The sequence below is a fragment of the Hevea brasiliensis genome, chromosome 17 (assembly GCF_030052815.1).
Source record: "Hevea brasiliensis isolate MT/VB/25A 57/8 chromosome 17, ASM3005281v1, whole genome shotgun sequence".
Lineage (NCBI taxonomy): Eukaryota > Viridiplantae > Streptophyta > Magnoliopsida > Malpighiales > Euphorbiaceae > Hevea > Hevea brasiliensis.
Window position 1 is genome coordinate 52637974 of NC_079509.1, and position 19325 is coordinate 52657298.

The 19325-nt window shown below is 34.6% G+C and overlaps 1 protein-coding gene across 6 annotated transcripts in view; it reads right to left on the minus strand.

Annotated features, from left to right (window-relative positions):
* Positions 1 to 12916, minus strand: part of LOC110664977 (protein NUCLEOLAR FACTOR 1) — a 42781-nt gene extending 29865 nt beyond the window's left edge. For 2 of the 6 annotated variants that reach the window (XM_058140052.1, XM_021824892.2), the window contains exons 1-6: positions 12760 to 12916; positions 12170 to 12295; positions 11777 to 11899; positions 11416 to 11548; positions 5928 to 6019; positions 3641 to 3821 (exon numbers count right to left, since the gene is read on the minus strand). In XM_058140052.1, coding sequence (XP_057996035.1) covers positions 3641 to 3821; positions 5928 to 6019; positions 11416 to 11548; positions 11777 to 11899; positions 12170 to 12197 — 557 coding nt within the window. In that variant the 5' untranslated portion in view covers positions 12198 to 12295; positions 12760 to 12916. Of the gene's footprint in view, positions 1 to 3640; positions 3822 to 5927; positions 6020 to 11415; positions 11549 to 11776; positions 11900 to 12169; positions 12296 to 12368; positions 12524 to 12759 lie in introns of those variants that run through there. The other 4 variants (XM_021824893.2, XM_021824894.2, XM_021824895.2 and 1 more) reach the window with 4 other exon arrangements.
* Positions 12917 to 19325: the final 6409 nt, after the last annotated feature.

Genomic DNA, 19325 nt, shown 5'->3' on the forward strand with positions numbered 1-19325 from the left:
GATGGCTGAAGTGGAGACGTGCCACGGGAATTTTATGTGATCGCAATATTCCCAATAAGTTGAAAGGAAAATTTTACCGTACAGCCATACGACCGGCCATGTTATATGATAGTGAGTGTTGGGCACTGAAGGAGTCGTATGTGTCTAAAATAAGAGTTGCGAAGATGAGAATGTTAAAGTGGATGAGTGGCCATACTAGACTAGATAAAGTCCATAATGAGAGTATTAGAGAAAAGGTAGGAATGGTGCCAATCGATGATAAGTTGAGAAAAGGGAGATTGAGGTGGTTTGGTCATGTGAAGCGTAGACATACGGAGGCTCCAGTTAGACAAGTAGAGCATATTAGGTTAGAGGATAGAAAGAAAAGAAGAGGTAGACCTAAACTGACTTTGAAGAGAGTAGTACAACATGACCTAGAAGCATTACACATTTTCGAGGATTTAACCCTAAATCGTTTAGAGTGGAGAAAGAGAATCCATATAGTCGACCCCAAATTTTTAGGATAAAGACTTAGTTGAGTTGAGTATTAAATCAGCACATTTGCAATAATATTATTACACATATTAAATAAGTAAACATAATTTCATCACGGTTTAAAAGACAAAAATAAATAAAAGCTCATTATTATTTAATATGCTCTAAATACAAGACGTTAAAAAGATTAAAAAAAATAAAAAAAAATGTGTAGGAGATATAATGCCAATCTGCAGGCGCAGATGATTGAGCAACATATGTATAAAAATAAATTTAAATTAATTTTGATAAAAATTTAATCAACGAAAAATTAAAAATCTTAACCAATATAAAAGCAAAACTTTTTTTAATATTCTCTTATATGTAAAATTATTAATTTAAAATGTGTTTCAATTTGTTATATGTAAAATTATTTTTAATGTGTTATAGAGAAAAGATTAAAAAAAAAATCTTCTAAAACAATATTGCCAGTATTGATATTCAAAATAAAATCATACAAAAAGTACAAATATATTTATTTTAAGATAGTACTTTTAAAAAAATAGAACTCTATAATATTTAATATTTTAATGTAAATAAAATCTTATTTAATATTACAGACTGCATTATTTCCTAATACTCTTAAATGGTCTCTATTAATCATAATCTAGGGTGCACTATATCATTCTTTTCAGCAACATAAATTCATCAATTTTCCAAACACCTCCTCAAAAAATCAACTTGTGATAGAAAAACTCCTTTTATATGATATTATAGAACAATAATTAAATTCAAATCAAAATAAAATTAAACTATAATTAAATTCAAATTACAATAACATTCTAAAATAGTTTTTTTTTATCCTACTTGCAAGACATCATTTTGATTTTTTAAATTAATTATTAATGTGAATAAATATGTACGAATAGGAATTCTTCTACAAACATGAATGTAGCTAGGAAGTAGGAGCTCTATCCTTGTGCAATTTCTAAAATTTATATGGTATTACTAATAATTAATATCATGTGCAAGTATTTTTGAAATAGGAATTATAATAAAATTTTATATTAATTAATTTTATTTGCAAATAATATAAGTTAATAAGGATAGGGTGTTAATTAGTTGAATATAAATTAAAATAGAACTAAAATAAATAATATAATCCAAATAAAATAGAATCATATTGAAATAGAAAAGAATTTATAGAAACAATGAAGAGGAAACATGGACCATGGTAAATTGCAATTGGAATTGCAAGTGACATAGGAATTGTAATTAAAAAAGTGGACCATGGTGAACTATAATAAGAATTGCAAGTTAAATAGAAATTGCCATTGAAAAAATGTGTTCACAATTAAAGGAATTTTGTAATATTAATTACTTTTTATAGTAACATAAAGAATTAGGGGTACTTTTGTCTACTCACAAATATATATATATATATATATATATATATATATATATATATATATATAGAGAGAGAGAGAGAGAGAGAGAGAGAGAGAGAGAGAGAGAGAGAGAGATTGTTAGTACAAGGTACCAACCTTTGGCAATGACATGAAGAATTGGAAAAACCATGGTTATCTAACCCGGACCAGACCGGCTGGTCCTACTAGTTTAACCAAAACCGAAGCCCAGTCCAATCCGGTTTAATAACCAAACCCTATTTTTTGAAAAGACTGGAGTAAGGCGATATGAACCGACTAGGTAACAGGAAAACCAAACAACCCCACCAGGTTTGAACCGAGTAAACCAATTTGATTACTCAATGTAAAAAAGATTGCAAAGGAGGGCTACAGGGATTAGAACCCAAGATCATGAGGAGTATTTTCACATCAACAACCATTTGAACAACAAACTCATTTTGCATTTCTTCTAGTGCAGTCAAAAGCACAAAAAGCACTTGCTAAAGCACAAAAGCACAGCGACAAATGGGAAAGTGCTTTTACATATGCAAAGCGAAATGCATTTAGTATAACAAGAGCATTTTGCACTTAAAGAGCAAAAAGCCTCAACTTCAAGGCCAACTTTAGAAGACGTTGAGATTGATTTAGATGAAGATATCAATAGAAATGGATCTTATTTTGGAGATGAGGATAAAAATGTTGAGGACTTTGATGTGAAATCTAGTGAAGATAGTTAAATTATGACTATGAATTGGAATGCTAAAAACTTTTGGATGTTTGACAATTTTTCAAGGGTTTAAATTTTATATAGGGGATTGTATTACATATTATACTACTAGTTAATTTTTCTTTTTAATAATTTTGTGCTTCCTTCAATGAAACAAGCGCTTTTTTGCGTTTACGCCTTAAGCAATGTGGTGATGCATCACTTCAAGTGCGTCTTATGCTTTTAACTACCTTAATTTCTTATATATATATATATATATATATATATATATATATATATATATATATATATATTCCTTTTGCTTAAATTATAGTATACTAATATAAATAATTAATAAATATTAGAAAGAAAAATAAAAAAAAAATAACTTAACCACTTACAACTTAATAATTAATAAATCAATAATATATTTTATTAATATATTAACTTGAATTATTGAATTATTTTTCCAATTTATTATTTTTACACATTAAAAAATATATGTAATTTTTTCTATAAGTATTATATAATTTTAATATATTAACATTTATTTTTCATTAATATGAATAAATATTATTATTATTATTATTATTATTATTATTATTATTATTATTATTATTATTATCAAGATTTTAATCTTAACTAATTCTTTATTATAATAATCAAATATTATTATTTAAAACTTTAATTATTTTTAAATAATATGTACATATTAAAATTTAATTAAATTTATTTTAATAATTAGTTTTAAACATATAGAAGTATTAATTACAATAAAGTATTATTATAAATTTTATAATATTCATTTAATAATGAACTGGTTAAACCCCAATTCAATCCCAGTTAAATCTCAAACTCTTAAACTCTATCTTCACTAGTTCAATGACCTTATTTGGATTTGAAAACCTTGGGAACAACCCAGTGAGGTAATCAAATCTCAAAATGTAGGCTTAATTTGGCTCCTCCATGACAAGAATTTCTAACATATCTAAAGTATCAATCTCAATCTCAAATCTTAAATGTAACAATATTATATAATAAAATCCACATAAAGATCAAAATCATCAAAAGGTACCTTGTAGGCATTGATGCCTTAACATCAGTTTCGATATTGACACCCAAGTTGTTCTCTTGATCTGCATCAGAAGCCTCATGATCATCTTCTGATTCAGCATCTTCACTCTTGTCCACGATGCTAATCATGCTAGGCTCTTGCAATTTACTATCTATAATATGACTTCTTTCATTATCAGTTCCTACACGCCAACATGAACAAACCCAACGGCAGAAATTTCAGAATGAAAAGCAAATAGGAAACAGGACAATGGAACTTATATAAAAAAATCTGCAACCTGAAAATACTAATGGCATATACACGGCATAAATGAGTATCCATATAATAGAACAAATTCAATGAATGAAAAGAAAAGTTTAGAACAATGCATAAAGTTATTAACAACTTATGACATAACAAGATATCATCCACCATAAACTGCTTGTTCTTTAATGAACTCCAATGGAGCAGACAAAATGCATCTTTGAAGCATGACAATTGCCATAAGGCCCATAAAATAGGTTCAACTGATTCATTCATCGGATCAAGCCTACTTGTGGAATATGATTTTGCATTCCAGATTCCCCATTTATTAACTGCTGGAAAGTAGCAGATCCATTACACCAAAACCTAAGTAGCTACTCCATTCCCTCCTTTAACCATTATTCTAAAATAGAAATAAGAGAGAAATAAGATGACCAGTGGGTAAGATAGGATCAATCTGATGGTGAGAATTGATGTTAGTCTTCTGTTGGGAGAAATGGAAGGTAGAACTAATGAAACTAAATTTGCCAAAGAATTAAGTTTGCAGTCTACACTCTACATAATCAATTTTATCATCACTCAGAAATCAGATTACACCATAATAATTGGAGACCATTTGTGGGATGGCTTGTGATCTAAGCTCGTCTGATACAGTTGACCTTGGCATAAATCCACTCATAAATGTACAATTGTCTTTCTGATCCATGCCTATCTGCCAGCTACTTCATTTTATTGAGTAAATGCTCTTAAACATGTTCCAAACAAAGCGCAAACTCATTGTCTTGCAAAGCTTTCATTGATTGACACAGGACATCATGCATATTTTGTTATGGGATAGGTTATGATAGATTTACTTGCTTAACGGTAGAATTGTACATCTGAATCCCAAATAAAGGTTCAGACCGCTTCTTAGTAAGAGCTTGTACTTCAGAATGACCAATAATGTTAATGTGGTGGATTAGGCAAATAATTTTGCGTTTGAGCGCACTGCAATCGCTTAACACCTGTTTCCCTTTTCTCTTCAATTGACTAGAATTCCAAGTGTAAGGAGCATCACTAATGGCAACTTCTTTTAATGTATGAGATAGTTACAGCAGATGAGGATCTTTCCCAAAATGATTGAATTTCATGAGCAAAACATAGAGTATGGTTGAGATTGCTAGAGAGAGTAGCTCTAAATATGGATTCTATATAAAGCATCAGCAGGTACACTTTATTTCCTATTCTTACATCAGATATCATGGTCATCATATCTAATAAATTTAGCAAATCATCCTAACTTGTATTACATTGGTTATCTTCTACTCAATTAAGTGTTTTTCCTTTCAATAGATGAAATCAATTTGACCCTAAGTTTACATACAATGTTCTTAATCTTCTACCATATAAAAATCCACCAAAAGGCTCTTAGACGTTAATTTTCTGAAGCAGCCCTACAAATTCAACTGTTCAGACTCTCTACTATACAGGCTATTTAAACTCCATGCCCTTAAAGATTTAGCAATATATTAGTCTATCAATAAGCAAGTAAACCTTTCACTAGATGCAGATAAAATTACAGAATTTTAAACTTTTATGAATCTTAGGGATTTTTTTGATACAATTCTAACCTTAAATGTGAAGCTCAATAACTGACAAGTTCTTAGATATAAAATTCAAATAAACTCAAAAAATCTTATAATTTATTTGATTTGGCAAGTGAATTAAATTCTACACAATTTAGATAATTTCCCCATTTTAATCTCTCTGCAATAACATCAAATAAGAATTTAAAAAAAAAATGAAAATATACATGGAAATAGAAAATGCGATGCATCAAGAAGAGTACTACTGCAGTCTTCAATAAAGGTTGAAAGTCAGATTATATGGACTAGTGACCAAACCCCAAACCCTTAAGCAAATACAATCTGAACAGATAGGAATGACAAATATAGCAAAAATAACCATAACATCAAGAAACTAATATAATATATGCATAAAAAAACAATTAAGTACAACAAAATTTTTCAAGGATACAGTTATGGAAAACTATAAAATTATTTACCTTCTTCACCACTATCTTCCTCATTGGAAACACTAAGAGATCCAGAGTCATCTTCTTCTTCTGAGTCACTTTTACCTTCTTCTTCTCTTTTTCTATTTTCAAAACAAGGATATGCTCAAGAATTAATCATAAATGCCTCAAATACCTCGAGTTTACATACAGATAGATAAGAAAAACAAATCATCTGCAATTTAACTAATAGTTAGCCTATTAGAAGAAATAGATATAATAATAGCAGTCAATTTTGAACTTTATAATTGCCTATATATACTATTCTAATTAACAGAGAAACTGATATACAAGAATACATCATCTGACAAGTAAACCACCATCTATCGAAACATCCAGCATAATGTGAGATCATGAAAGAAGTATACTTCAGAATATTACCTAATAGCAAAATGGAGTAAGCTTATTAAAATTAAGTAACTTCATTATGTAAGCTTATTAAAATTAAGTGGCTTCTACTCAATAAATTTATAAATAGTGAGGTGAAGGAACAAGAAGAATCACAATATTAGTTAAAACAAAAATGGCCTAATAAACATTACAAATGAAAATTCATCACCGCGTATATTAATGTGCACTTGACAAGAAAGGAAAAAAATTGATAATTGCCTAAGTAACTGAATACCAAGTGCATCATGAAACAAACAACAATATCACAAAAAAAGTTCATCCCTGGCTAAGGGTAACAATTCCCATCCCCACAAGGACCTGATCAATCCACCACAATTATGGCAGGGAATGCAGCCCTTTGACTAGGTTCAAGGTGAGTTCAAGAAAATTATAATTTAATTAACAAGGAAGGACATAAGAAAGGTATTAGCATCTTTTACCCAAATCTACCCCAACTACAAAGTTTATTATTCATGTCTCTAATCTCTTGATTCTAGGAGAAAGGGCCTAGGATTCAAATTTATAACCCTACCTTCCCCCATGCATATAAACTGAGCAAGCCCCAATTTGCCAACAAGCAAGGTTCAAACAGATTTCTTAAATCATAGATTGCTCTGGCTTGTGAACAATGAACAAGATGTTGCTTATGCAACAAAAGCATGCATCTCTTGTTTTGAAACTATGGAACTAAAAATAATGTTTGGAATTTGATTTTTTCCCCTAGGATTTCTTTGTGATTATTCATCATTGCCAACTTGCTCTGTATTCTGTATTGGATTTGAAATCAATTTGACGATTGCTTTCAGGACAACAAGCAAGATCAAGGGTACCCATAAGCCTTGGAGATGGGAATCGGAATGAAATTTCATAACCCATAATGGGCATGGGTTAAAAAATGAGATTAGAGAGACCAAGATGGCTACATTTACTCACCCAACACCACCGGCATTACTATAAGAAGGGTTGATACTGATATCTTTTATAAACTATGATATGCCATTTGTAAAACTAACTAAACCCACATCAGTGTCAACAATTGCTGATAGCATGATTTATCAAGATGCTTATTACCTTGCCACAAGTAAAACATGTATAATACTCAACTCAACTAAGTCTTTATCTCAAAAATTTGGGGTCAGCTATATGGATTCTCTTTCTCCACTCTAAACGATTTTGGGTTAAATCTTTGAAAATGTGTAATGCTTCTAGGTCATATTGTACTACTCTCCTCCAAATCAATTTAGGTATGTCTTTTCTTTTCTTTCTATGCTCTAACCTAATGTGCTCTACTTGTCTAACTAAAGCCTCCGTATGTCTACGCTTCACATGACTAAACCACCTCAATCTCTCTTCTCTCAACTTATCCTCAATTGGCACCACTCCTACCTTTTCTCTAATACTCTCATTATGGACTTTATCTAGTCTAGTATAACCATTCATCCACCTTAACATTCTCATCTCCGCAACTCTTATCTTAGACACATACGACTCCTTCAGTGCCCAACACTCACTACCATATAACATGGCCGGTCATATGGCTGTGCGGTAAAATTTTCCTTTCAACTTAGGAATCTTGCGATCACATAAAACTCCCATGGCACGTCTCCACTTCAACCATCTGGCTTTAATCCTATAACTAACATCCTCCTCACATCCCCCATCTGCTTGAAGGATTGAGCTGAGATATTTAAAGTGATTACTTTGGGGCAGTACCACTCCATCCAAACTAACTCCTTCCCTATCACCAATTCGGCCTTCACTGCACTTGCAATGCACATATTCTGTCTTCGTTCTACTTAACTTAAAGCCCTTTGACTCTAGAGTACTTCTCCAAAGCTCTAACTTTCTATTGACTCTTTCTCGTGTCTCATCTATCAGAGCTATATCATCCGAAAACATAATGTACCAATGGATACTCTCTTGTATATGTTTCGTCAATTCATCTAAAACTAATATAAAAAGATAAGGGCTTACAGCTGAACCTTGGTGCAATCCAACTGAGATAGAAAAATCTCTTGTGTCCCTCCCACTGTGCGCACAATAATAGTTGCTCCTTCATACATGTCTTTCAACACTTGTATCTACCTAATAGATACCCTCTTTTGTTCTAACACTCTGTATAAGACATATCTTGGAACACTATCATAAGCCTTCTCCAAATCGATAAAAACCATTTGTAGATCTTTCTTCACATATCTATATTTCTCCACCGAGCTTCTAATGAAAAAGATCGCTTCCATAGTTGAACGACTGGACATGAAGCCAATTTGATTGTGAGAGATAGAAGTGTCATGACGTAGTCGATGTTCCACAACTCTCTTCCACAACTTCATAGTATGACTCATGAGTTTAATTCCCCTATATTTTGAGCAACTCTGTATATCTCTCTTATTTTTAAAAATAGGTACTAAAATACTCCTCCATTCATCAGACATTTTCTTTGAGTTTAGAATTTTATTAAACAATTTAGTTAACCATGCCACTATCATATCTCCCAAACAATTCCACACTTCAATTGGTATTCCATCGGGCCTACAAGCTTTACCCACTTTCATTATCTTAAATGCTTCTTTTACTTCTAAAGATCTAATCATTCTAGTATAATTCATATTTTTTTTCTATTACTCTATAGTCTATATTCACGCTATTACCACTTTGACTATTATTAAAGAGATCATCAAAATAATTTCTCCATCTTTCTTTAATGTCCTTATCTTTCGCCAACATTTTTCCTTCTTTATCCTCAATGCACGTAACTTGATTAAGATCTTGACATTTCTTTTCTCTTCTCCTTGCTAATCTATAAATATCTTTCCCCTCTTATTTAGTTTCAAGTTTCTCATATAACTTTTCAAATGCCTACGCTCTTGCTTGACTAACTGCCTTTTTTGCCTATTTCTTTGCTATCATGTACTGTTCATATGCCTCATTATTATCACACTTAGGTAATTTCTTATACCATTCCTTCTTTCTCTTCACTGCCTTTTGTACATCCTCATTCCACCACCATCTCTCTTTTAAGGGTGGTCCATATCCTCTAGACTCTCCAACTACTTTTTTAGCTACTTCTCTAATCTTTAATATCATCTGTATCCGCATACCATTGGCCTCCACATCCAGCTTCCATACTTCGGACTCGATAAGCTCATTTTTGAACTTCACTTGCTTTACTCCTTTAAACTCCCACCATTTTGTTTGAGCTAAACTATTTCTTCTAACCTTACTTGAATTCAGTGTTATCAAAGGCGAGCGAGGCACCCAGGCAAGGCGCCAGGCGAGGGGAGGCGCCCCTCTGTTGCCTCGACTGGAACGCCTAGCTGGGCTTTGGAGTGGCGACGCCTCAGGCCGGCGAGGCGAGAGGCGACGCCTCATCAAAGCAATGGCAAGTTTTTTTTTTTTAAAATGAAAAAACTAATAAACCTACCACTCACCTGATGCCAACAAAAGAGCCGCACCATGAAGACAACAACCCCGCTCTCTTCCTCGACCTCACGCTCGCGACAAAGACAGAACAGGACCAACAGGTAGGCCCTCTCTCTCTCTCTCTCTCTCTCTCTTCTTCTTCTTCTTCTTCTTTCCTCTCTTTGATCTCTCTCCCTCACGTCTTCTTCTTTCCTCTCTCCGATCTCCCTCTCTCACGTCGTCTTCTTCTTCTTTCCTCTCTCCGATCTCTCTCTCTCACGTCTTTTTCTCCTTGGCTTTCTCCCTCTCCACTTATTCTGCTTTCCCTGCTGCTTAGACCACCTTTTTTTTTTTTCTTTTTTTTTTTCCCTCTCCTCTCCTTCTTTCAGTAGTTCCTCTTTATTTTATTTTTTCCCCCTCCACTCCTTATTATTAATTAGTTATTATTAATTATTTATTTATTTATTGTTAATTTAATTATTTTATTTTTATTTTTGTTAATTAATTATTTAAATTTTATGGGTATTGCTAAATTGATTATTTTACTTTGTATTCTTGTTCAATTAGTTGATTAATTAACATGGGTATCGTCGATTTGTTGGTAATTAGTTTAATTTTTATTTGTTATTCTTGTTAATTTGATTAGTTTTACTTTTTGCCTTGTTAAGACATTAGTTGTTAATTAATTATTTATTTTATATAGGTATTATTAATTTATTGTTAATTTGATTTTTTTACTTTTTATTATTGTTAATTAATTGTTTAATTTATATGAGTATTGTTAATTTGTTATTAATTAGTTTACTTTTTACTTGTTATTCTTATTAATTAGTTTAGTTTGATTAATTTTGCTTTTTCCTTGTTAATTAGATATTAATTGTTTATTTTATATGGGTATTATTAATTTATTGTTAATTTGATTATTTTCTTTTTGTTCTTGGTAAGTAATTGTGTAATTTATATGGACATTATTAATTTGTTGTTAATTAGTTTACTTTTTACTTCTTATTATTGTTAATTATTTTTTTTTCTTTTTAATATGCTTTTTTACTTATCAACTATTTAAAAGTATGAATATATATATATATACACAATTAAGGTTATGGCGCCTTGCTTCAAAAAGGCCCTCGCCTCCCCTCTCACCTCTCACCTAAGGCCATAGAGTACTCTATCGATTTAGTGTCGCCTTTCGCCTAGATAACACTGCTTGAAATGTTTCTAAACTTGACATCCAAGATGGAGTGCAACCATAGAACACTCTGTAGAATGTGCCAACTAAAGATATTAGTTTGTCTCTGCCACTACTCTTTTTTATCCTAACATACTTATGCATATAATATATCAAAGGTAACTATGTTCAAATTACAAGGAAACATTACAAAAGAAATATTCAATACACCTATGTCAAACATGGAGGCACATAGTTTCGTACAAAACCCATACTCGAGTTCACAACAACATATATATGTCCAATCATAAAATATGCAGCTCAAATTAAACTATACACCTATAAAACAGGCCCAATAAGTTCATCCAATTAATTTTTTAAGATGATTTTTATTGACATTTAGTAGGATTGAAGTTTGAACTGATTAAAAACTTCAATTAACTTATCCAATTAATTTTTTAACACTACTTTTAAGGTAAAAATTAAAAAATAAATAAATAAAATAATTAGAGCATTTACCTCTTCTTGCAAGCATCATAAAGAGATTTGTTACATGATTGTAGTTTCATCAACAAACTATCATATATTGATGACTCCTTTTGATTTACTTCTCCTGAAGTAACAGCAGTAGAGTTCTCTTCAGATAAATCCCCTGTATTAAACATCAAACAAGAATTTCAGTTTATGTATTAAAGTCAAATCTTTATTAGTTCCCACCTTTCTTCCTAGTCTAAAAATTAAGCAACAAAGCCCAAAAATCAAATTGCTTTTTATATCTATTACAAACTCTCAACAATTGAACCAGAGCTCCACAAAATCAGCAGGAATAATTTATTTCAACAATTACTAAAACAAAAATGAGTAGGAATAGAATACATGCCTGAGGAATGCGAAGATGGGCTATAAGCAGCTGCTTCTTCAATATGACCATTCCTTTTCACATGTTTCCTCGTGTTAAAATTCTCAGGCTCAGGCATTCCATGCCTCCTGCACCTCCCCAATCCTGCTTAAAAGAATTACTACATATAATTACCGCCAACATTATAAAAATTAATAATTTCGACAGAAAATTTGATGCTTCATCACAAAAATTCAAGACTCTAGATTTAGTAGTTATTGCGTTGTTGGTAGTAATTAGGGCTTAGGGGGAGCTGTTTTTGTAAACAATCAAATTGATAGGGAGCAAAAGCTTCAAATTTCAACTTTTAATTTCAGTCCCCATAGTTTTTGTAAAATAAATTCGATTCCTGAAACGCAGAACAATAGAACCAACCTCGTTTTGTGCTCAACTGTTTCCTCATGTCGTCAGAGTGGGGGAGAGAGAGAGTGATGGATTGCTTCTGTGATGCGTGGAGATTGAGCTGCTGCGAAATTGAGGAGCGGGCACTTTGCTTCTGTGCTGCGTAGAAAATAGCAAAGTTGAGAGAGTGAATAGACAGAAAGTTGAGAGAGAGCAGTGACTGCGTGAGTACAAGAAAGCGAGCCAGAGGCCTTCAAGGTTTAGACTTTGAAGCTGGCCCCGGACATTGCTGCGTATTTACAAAAATTTTTTTTTTTATTTTATAACAAGTAGAGCCCACCCAGTTGATGAAAGTCCAACTGCAGCCAGAGACAGCAAGCGGGCGTTCTACAATTGGAAGGTACAGCAGAGCAAGATACTGAACTTGATCAGAATCAATTGATAAAGCAAATTATACACCAACCCAGATCGACAAAGCATACATACACACATTATTCTCTGTATTTAATGAAGCGAAAAGCCAAAGAGCTGTTTTTGAATACAAGACTTCAATTTTTATCAACTATTTCTCTCACAGGATCGCCAAACGGAAACTTGGTATTAAAAGAGAGAGACAGTCGTACCTTAAGTTGGCAAGAATAGTATCCTTCTCCGAAAGTGCTCGCCGGGATGCAGGTACGACGGCTGAAATTGGACAGGGATTGGGTTCCAAGTAAAGACGCCGAACGACGAGACCTCAAGAAGGAATTTTTTATATGAAATTTGTTAAAAAATTAAAAAATATATATTTATATTTAGGGTATTTGATTTAAGTATTGAATTAGTCCATAGTTATTACTATTAATTAATAATTATTTTATATTAAATATTTAATAAAATTATATTTAATTATTATTGTTGATACATGAAATGATTAATAAAAATATATGTCATATAATTTATTTTATTATTTAAATAAATATAAAATTATAAATTTATTACATTATATTATTTATTTTATTAGTAAATTAAATATATAATTATTAAATTAATATATTATATTATTTAAATAAATATATAATTATTAATCTATTATATTATATCATTTATTTTATTATTGAAATAAGAAAATAATTATTTTTTAACATAATTAAATAATTTTAAAAATATAGAAAAAATAATAAAATAATTATTATTGTTAGAAAAATTTATAATTAATTTTAAATTTTTAGATATAAATAAATATTTTATATTTTATGTTATTAATAAAAAATATTTTAACAAAAATATGTTAATTAAAATATTAAAATTATAAATAAAAAAATAAAAATATTAATAATATTAATTTTCAAGTTAAATAAAAAAGGATAATATGGTAAAAAAAAAATAAAACCAAACTGCAGCTGATAGGTATCATATCAGTTGTCCATCAGCTATCAGCTCTATTTTTTTAAGCTTATCAAACACTATAATTTATCTGTTTTTGTGTCTATTAGCTATTAACTGCACCCAACAGCTATGTCACGACCTAACCTATGGGCCGGACCGGCACTAGGACCTGGGCCAGCCTAAAGCCCCCGAGGCCCGTAGTAAGCCTAACTATTCATCAATTCAACTCTAAGGCCCATTTGGGCCCAATTTCAAGAAATCAACCGGATAGAGTCCGGCCATAAAGTGGACCTTTCAACGGGGAGTTTTTTACTCACTCGACCTGTAAACAAAATATATCATCAATTGGGGAGCTCAGCTCACCCTCCACATACTCAAATCAACATAAAGATAAATGGGAGTCAGCTCCCTCATCCAGTCCATCAAACATGCATATAATAATTTTACAGGTCCACATGACAATTTATATTACAGACCCGAATCATTTAAATATTTTTAACACATGCGAAAATTCTAGGAGTAAATAAAATTACACAAATATTGATAAAACAACCTGCGAAGGAGAAAAGCAGGTTAACCACAATAAAATCCTCCTGTAGCCTGAAAAAAATGTTGAACAGGAGTGAGCGTTTGACTCAGAGAGTAAAATATCAATTTTAACTATAATCTCTATAACTATCTAAAACTAATGCACCCTGTAGAGTGAAATGCAACACCAGCAATAATTTCACATCATAACATCAAAAAGGTAATTTAGAGCACTCACACATCCAGTAATAGCAATCATAATATATGGGAGCTGATCCCCTATACAGCTCTCTTAAATCCAACCTGTGCCAGCGAAGAACTCAGCTCGGACTTCCACTTAATAACCAAATCGGGGTCCCAGCGAAGAACTCAAGCCGTGTCTACCCTGAAGGACCGGGTCCCAGTGAAGATCTCAAGCCGTATCTACCCGTCCTATCCATAGTCCACACCACATCACGCGCACGCCAACGCACTCACACTGCTCCAAATTACCACAACAACATCTATGGCACTTTAACAGTTGTGAATATAACATAAAACGTGCCTAGAGTTTAACTACATAGATATATGCATATAAGTGATGCATGGGCATGCTTGAACATATAATAATATCGAAATTACAATTAAAATTAATATTTTACTCACAGACTTGACAACGGTCCTTTGTGGCGGTGGCGAAGGAAAAGGTCATTCCGCCAATTGACAATTACATTACAATTATTTAATACAAATGACTCAATACAAATCAAGAAAAGACCAAATACGTCCTAAGTCGTGCCGAAAATCCGGCAGAGTCTCCCTTATATCTAGGACTTACCCAACCTGCAAAATGGCTCAAAACACACTTCTATGTTCACAACCCATATATCCACAACTCAATCACATCACACAGCCCTTTCTGGGCCCATCAAATCAGTCATCCATCACAATATGTAAAATTTCAATTTAGTCCTTATAATTGATCATTTTTGTAAAAACTACCCAAATAAGCTCTAAAAATTCTAAAACTTTGCCCCGCGGTCCTTAGCAATATTACTAGGCTATTGCAAAAAGAATCATAATTTTCTGAGCTACCACGAATATTTTATGAATTTTTAATCCTATTTAAGCACTAGAAAATTACGAAAAAGCAAGGTTCGCGTTTACCTTTGCCGATTCCTACTTCGGGGACGCGCTCGTGACGTCTGACAATAGGGGGATAGCCAAAACCTCGGTCCAATTCGGAGACTTTTCCGATAACAGGTCTGTCTGGCCGGAAATTTACAGACCCGGACAACTGTCGAATTTCTGCGAATTGAGGATACCTACACGAAGCCCATAACACGGGGGTTAGCACATAAATTTTTCAGAATTTTCTAAGCTCATTTAATGCTCAGAAATACACTGCGAAATTCCGTGGGACCCATCGAAAAACGGTGTCGGAAAAATTCTATATTTATGTCGTCGCGAAGCTCTCGACGAGTGGAGCGCTCTGGTACTCTCGGTTTTCTCGTGGGGTTTACGGTTTGTGAGAAATCTAGCCCAAAAGTCAAAATGGGCTAAAACTTCCCGGGCAAAAATTGGACAAACCGCTAGATGGATTTCGGTGTTCTTGGTGTTTATGGAAAGCTCTCGACGAGTAGATGAGTTTAGACACAAAACTCGATCCGATTGGTGGCCGAATCGGCCGAATTTTGGTCGGGAAGACGAACAGTCGCGCGCGTGTGCGCATCACTTCAGGAGCCGTTTTCCGGCGTTCCAGGCGACGGCCGGCCGTGGGGGAGGGGTGAGGTGGCTCACCGGCGAGCTGGAGTGGCAGGGGAGGTGGCGGCGCGGCAAGGGGAGGAGGGAGGAGAGAGAAAAAGAGAGAGAAAGGGAGGAGGAGAAACGCGCGCGGAAGAGGAAGAAAAAGGAAGAATAAGGCCGGTCCGATTCGATCGGTCCGATCCGGTCCAGTTTGATTCGGCCGGTTCGATTCAGAATACAAAATTTTGAATTTTTACTCTGCCTCGGGAACGAAAACGAGGTCCAAAAATTCCGAAAAAAATTTCAGAAAACTCAGAAAAATTCATAGACTCCAAATATATTTTTAATTTTGCCACGTGGTCTTTAAATTAATTTTTAAAAATCATCAAAGTTTATATTTTCGGAAAATCGAACCCGATTTTTAAAATCCGAAAAATATCAAATAATTTTCTTAAAATTTAAATAATTAAAATATCAATATTACTCATAAAATAATAAAATTTAAAATTTTTGGGGTGTTACATTCTTCCCCCCTTACAAAAAATTCGTCCTCGAATTTTACACAAGGCAGAATAAAGTACATGATTGCACATTAAACAGATAAGGGTACTTGCTACGCATGTCCCGTTCTGACTCCCAGGTGCACTCTTCCACTGACTGGCTCCTCCACAAAACCTTCACCATAGGGATCTGTTTTGATCTTAGCTGTCTCACTTGGTAGTCCATTATGGCTACAGGTTGCTCCTCAAATGTCAAATTCTCTTTTAGTTCTATTACATCCGGCTGTAGTACATGAGAAGGATCTGGAATGTATTTCCTGAGCATGGAGATGTGAAACACAGGATGAACGTGAGAAAGGTTGAGTGGTAGCTCCAACCGTTAGGCAACTGTGCCAACTCTATCAGTAACCTCAAAAGGTCCAATATACCGAGGTGCCAACTTGCCTTTCTTTCCAAATCTCATGACTCCCTTCATTGGAGAAACCTTCAGAAATACATAGTCGCCTACTGCAAACTCCACATCCCTCCGTCTGGGGTCTGCATAACTCTTCTGCCTACTAAAAGCTGTTTTCAATCGTTCCCTGATTAAAGGAACTATCTCTGAAGTGTACTGCACTAGGTCTACATCATGCATCTTCGCTTCCCCCATTTCTGTCCAACACAGAGGAGACCTACACTTTCTTCCATATAGTGCCTCATAGGGTGCCATCCCTATGCTGGAATGGTAACTGTTGTTGTAGGCAAACTCCACCAAAGCTAGCCGATCATCCCATTGACCTCTAAAATCCAAAACACTCATGCGAAGCATGTCCTCCAGTGTTTGGATTGTCCTTTCGGACTGTCCGTCTGTCTGAGGGTGGAAAGCAGTACTAAAGTTCAACTGTGTGCCAAGTGCCTCCTGCAACTTTCTCCAAAATCGAGAAGTGAACTGGGGCCCTCTGTCAGATATTATGGAAGCAGAAACTCTATGCAATCTGACTATTTCTCGAATGTAGAGTCGGGCGTACTGTGCCACAGAATATGTAGTCTTCACAGGCAAGAAGTGAGCTGATTTAGTCAGGCGATCTACAATTACCCATATCGAATCATATCCTCGCGTGGTACGAGGCAGCCCAGTCACAAAATCCATAGTAATCATTTCCCACTTCTATTATGGGATAGGGAGCTCTTGCAGCTTTCCTGACGGTCTCTGGTGTTCAAACTTCACCTTCTGACAAGTCAAGCACTTGGACACGAAGTCTGCTATGTCTCTCTTCATGCCATTCCACCAATAGCTATCTTTCACATCATGGTACATCTTGGTGGAGCCTGGGTGGACATTGTACAGTGTATAGTGTGCCTCTCTCATCATTTCATCTCTGAGATTGTCCACATCGGGCACACATATCCTAGAACCTTGCACTAGGGTGCCATCATTGGCAAATCCAAACTCACCACCTTCACCTTGCTGTACTCTTCTATGATCTTCATCAATTGTTGGTCTCTGTGCTGGGAAACTCTAACTCCGTCTCTTAAGTCTGGCCTCACTGAAAAATGAGCAAACAATACCCCCTCATCTGAAAGATCTAGGATTAAACCTTGATCCATCAACTCCTGTACTTCCTGAATCAATGGTCTCTTCTCTACTGAAATGTGCGCCAAACTGCCAGAAGATTTCCTGCTCAAAGCATCTGCTACAACATTGGCCTTCCCAGGGTGGTACTGGATGGTACAATCATAGTCTTTCAGAAGCTCCATCCATCTCCTCTATCTCAAGTTTAAATCCCTCTGTTGGAAGATGTACTTCAAACTCTTATGGTCAGTGTATATCTCGCACACTTCACCATACAGGTAGTGTCTCCAGATTTTTAGTGCAAAGACTATAGCCGCCATTTCCAAATCATGGGTGGGGTAGTTCTGCTCATGCCTCTTTAGCTGCCTTGAAGCATAAGCCACTACTTTTCCATTCTGCATCAAAACACACCCTAAGCCAACTCTGGAGGCGTCTACAAGACAGTGTATCCTTCACCACTCATAGGTAGTGTCAACACAGGGGCAGTGGTTAGACACTCCTTAAGCTTCTGGAAACTCTCCTCACAGTCATCTATCCAAATGAATGGAACATTCTTCCTAGTCAACTTAGTTAGGGAGCCGCTATCCTGGAGAAATCTTGCACAAAACGCCTATAGTAGCCAGCTAGACCTAGAAAACTTCACACCTCAGTGACTGTTGTAGGCCTAAGCCAATCAGTTACAGCTTCAATTTTCTTGGGATCCACTTGAATACCTTCACTAGAAACCACGTGTCCCAAGAATGAGATGCTTTCTAGCCAAAATTCACATTTTGAAAATTTGGCATATAGCTGGTGCTCCCTCAAAGTCTGCAACACCATCCTCAAGTGCCACACGTGTTCTTCCTCGGTCCGAGAGTATACCAAAATGTCATCTATGAATACGATGACAAAACGGTCCAAAAATAGCTTGAACACCCTGTTCATCAAGTCCATGAAGGCTGCTGGTGCATTAGTGAGTCTAAAAGACATCACCAAGAACTCATAGTGACCATATCTTGTCCTGAATGCCATTTTGGACACGTCCTCATCCCTGATTCTCAACTGATGGTAGCCTGATCGCAGGTCTATCTTGGAAAAGAATCTAGCCCCTTGGAGCTGATCAAACGGGTCATCAATTCGAGGAAGTGGATACTTGTTCTTCACAGTCACCTTGTTCAGCTGTCTGTAGTCAATACACAACCTCAATGACCCATCCTTCTTTCTCACGAATAGAACAGGAGCACCCCAGGGTGAAGTGCTCGGACGTATGAAACCCTTGTCCAAAAGCTCATATAGTTGCTCCTTCAGCTCTTTCAATTTTGCTGGTGCCATCCTGCAAGGTGGCATTGATATGGGGTTCGTACCCAGCACAACATCAATGTAAAACTCTATTTCCCTTTCTGGTGGCAATCCTGGAAGCTCCTCAGGGAAGACATCCATGAATTCTCTGACAACAGGAACATTTTTCATGTTGACACTTTCTACAGAGGTATCTCTCACCAATGCCAAATACCCTTGACATCCACGCTTCAACATT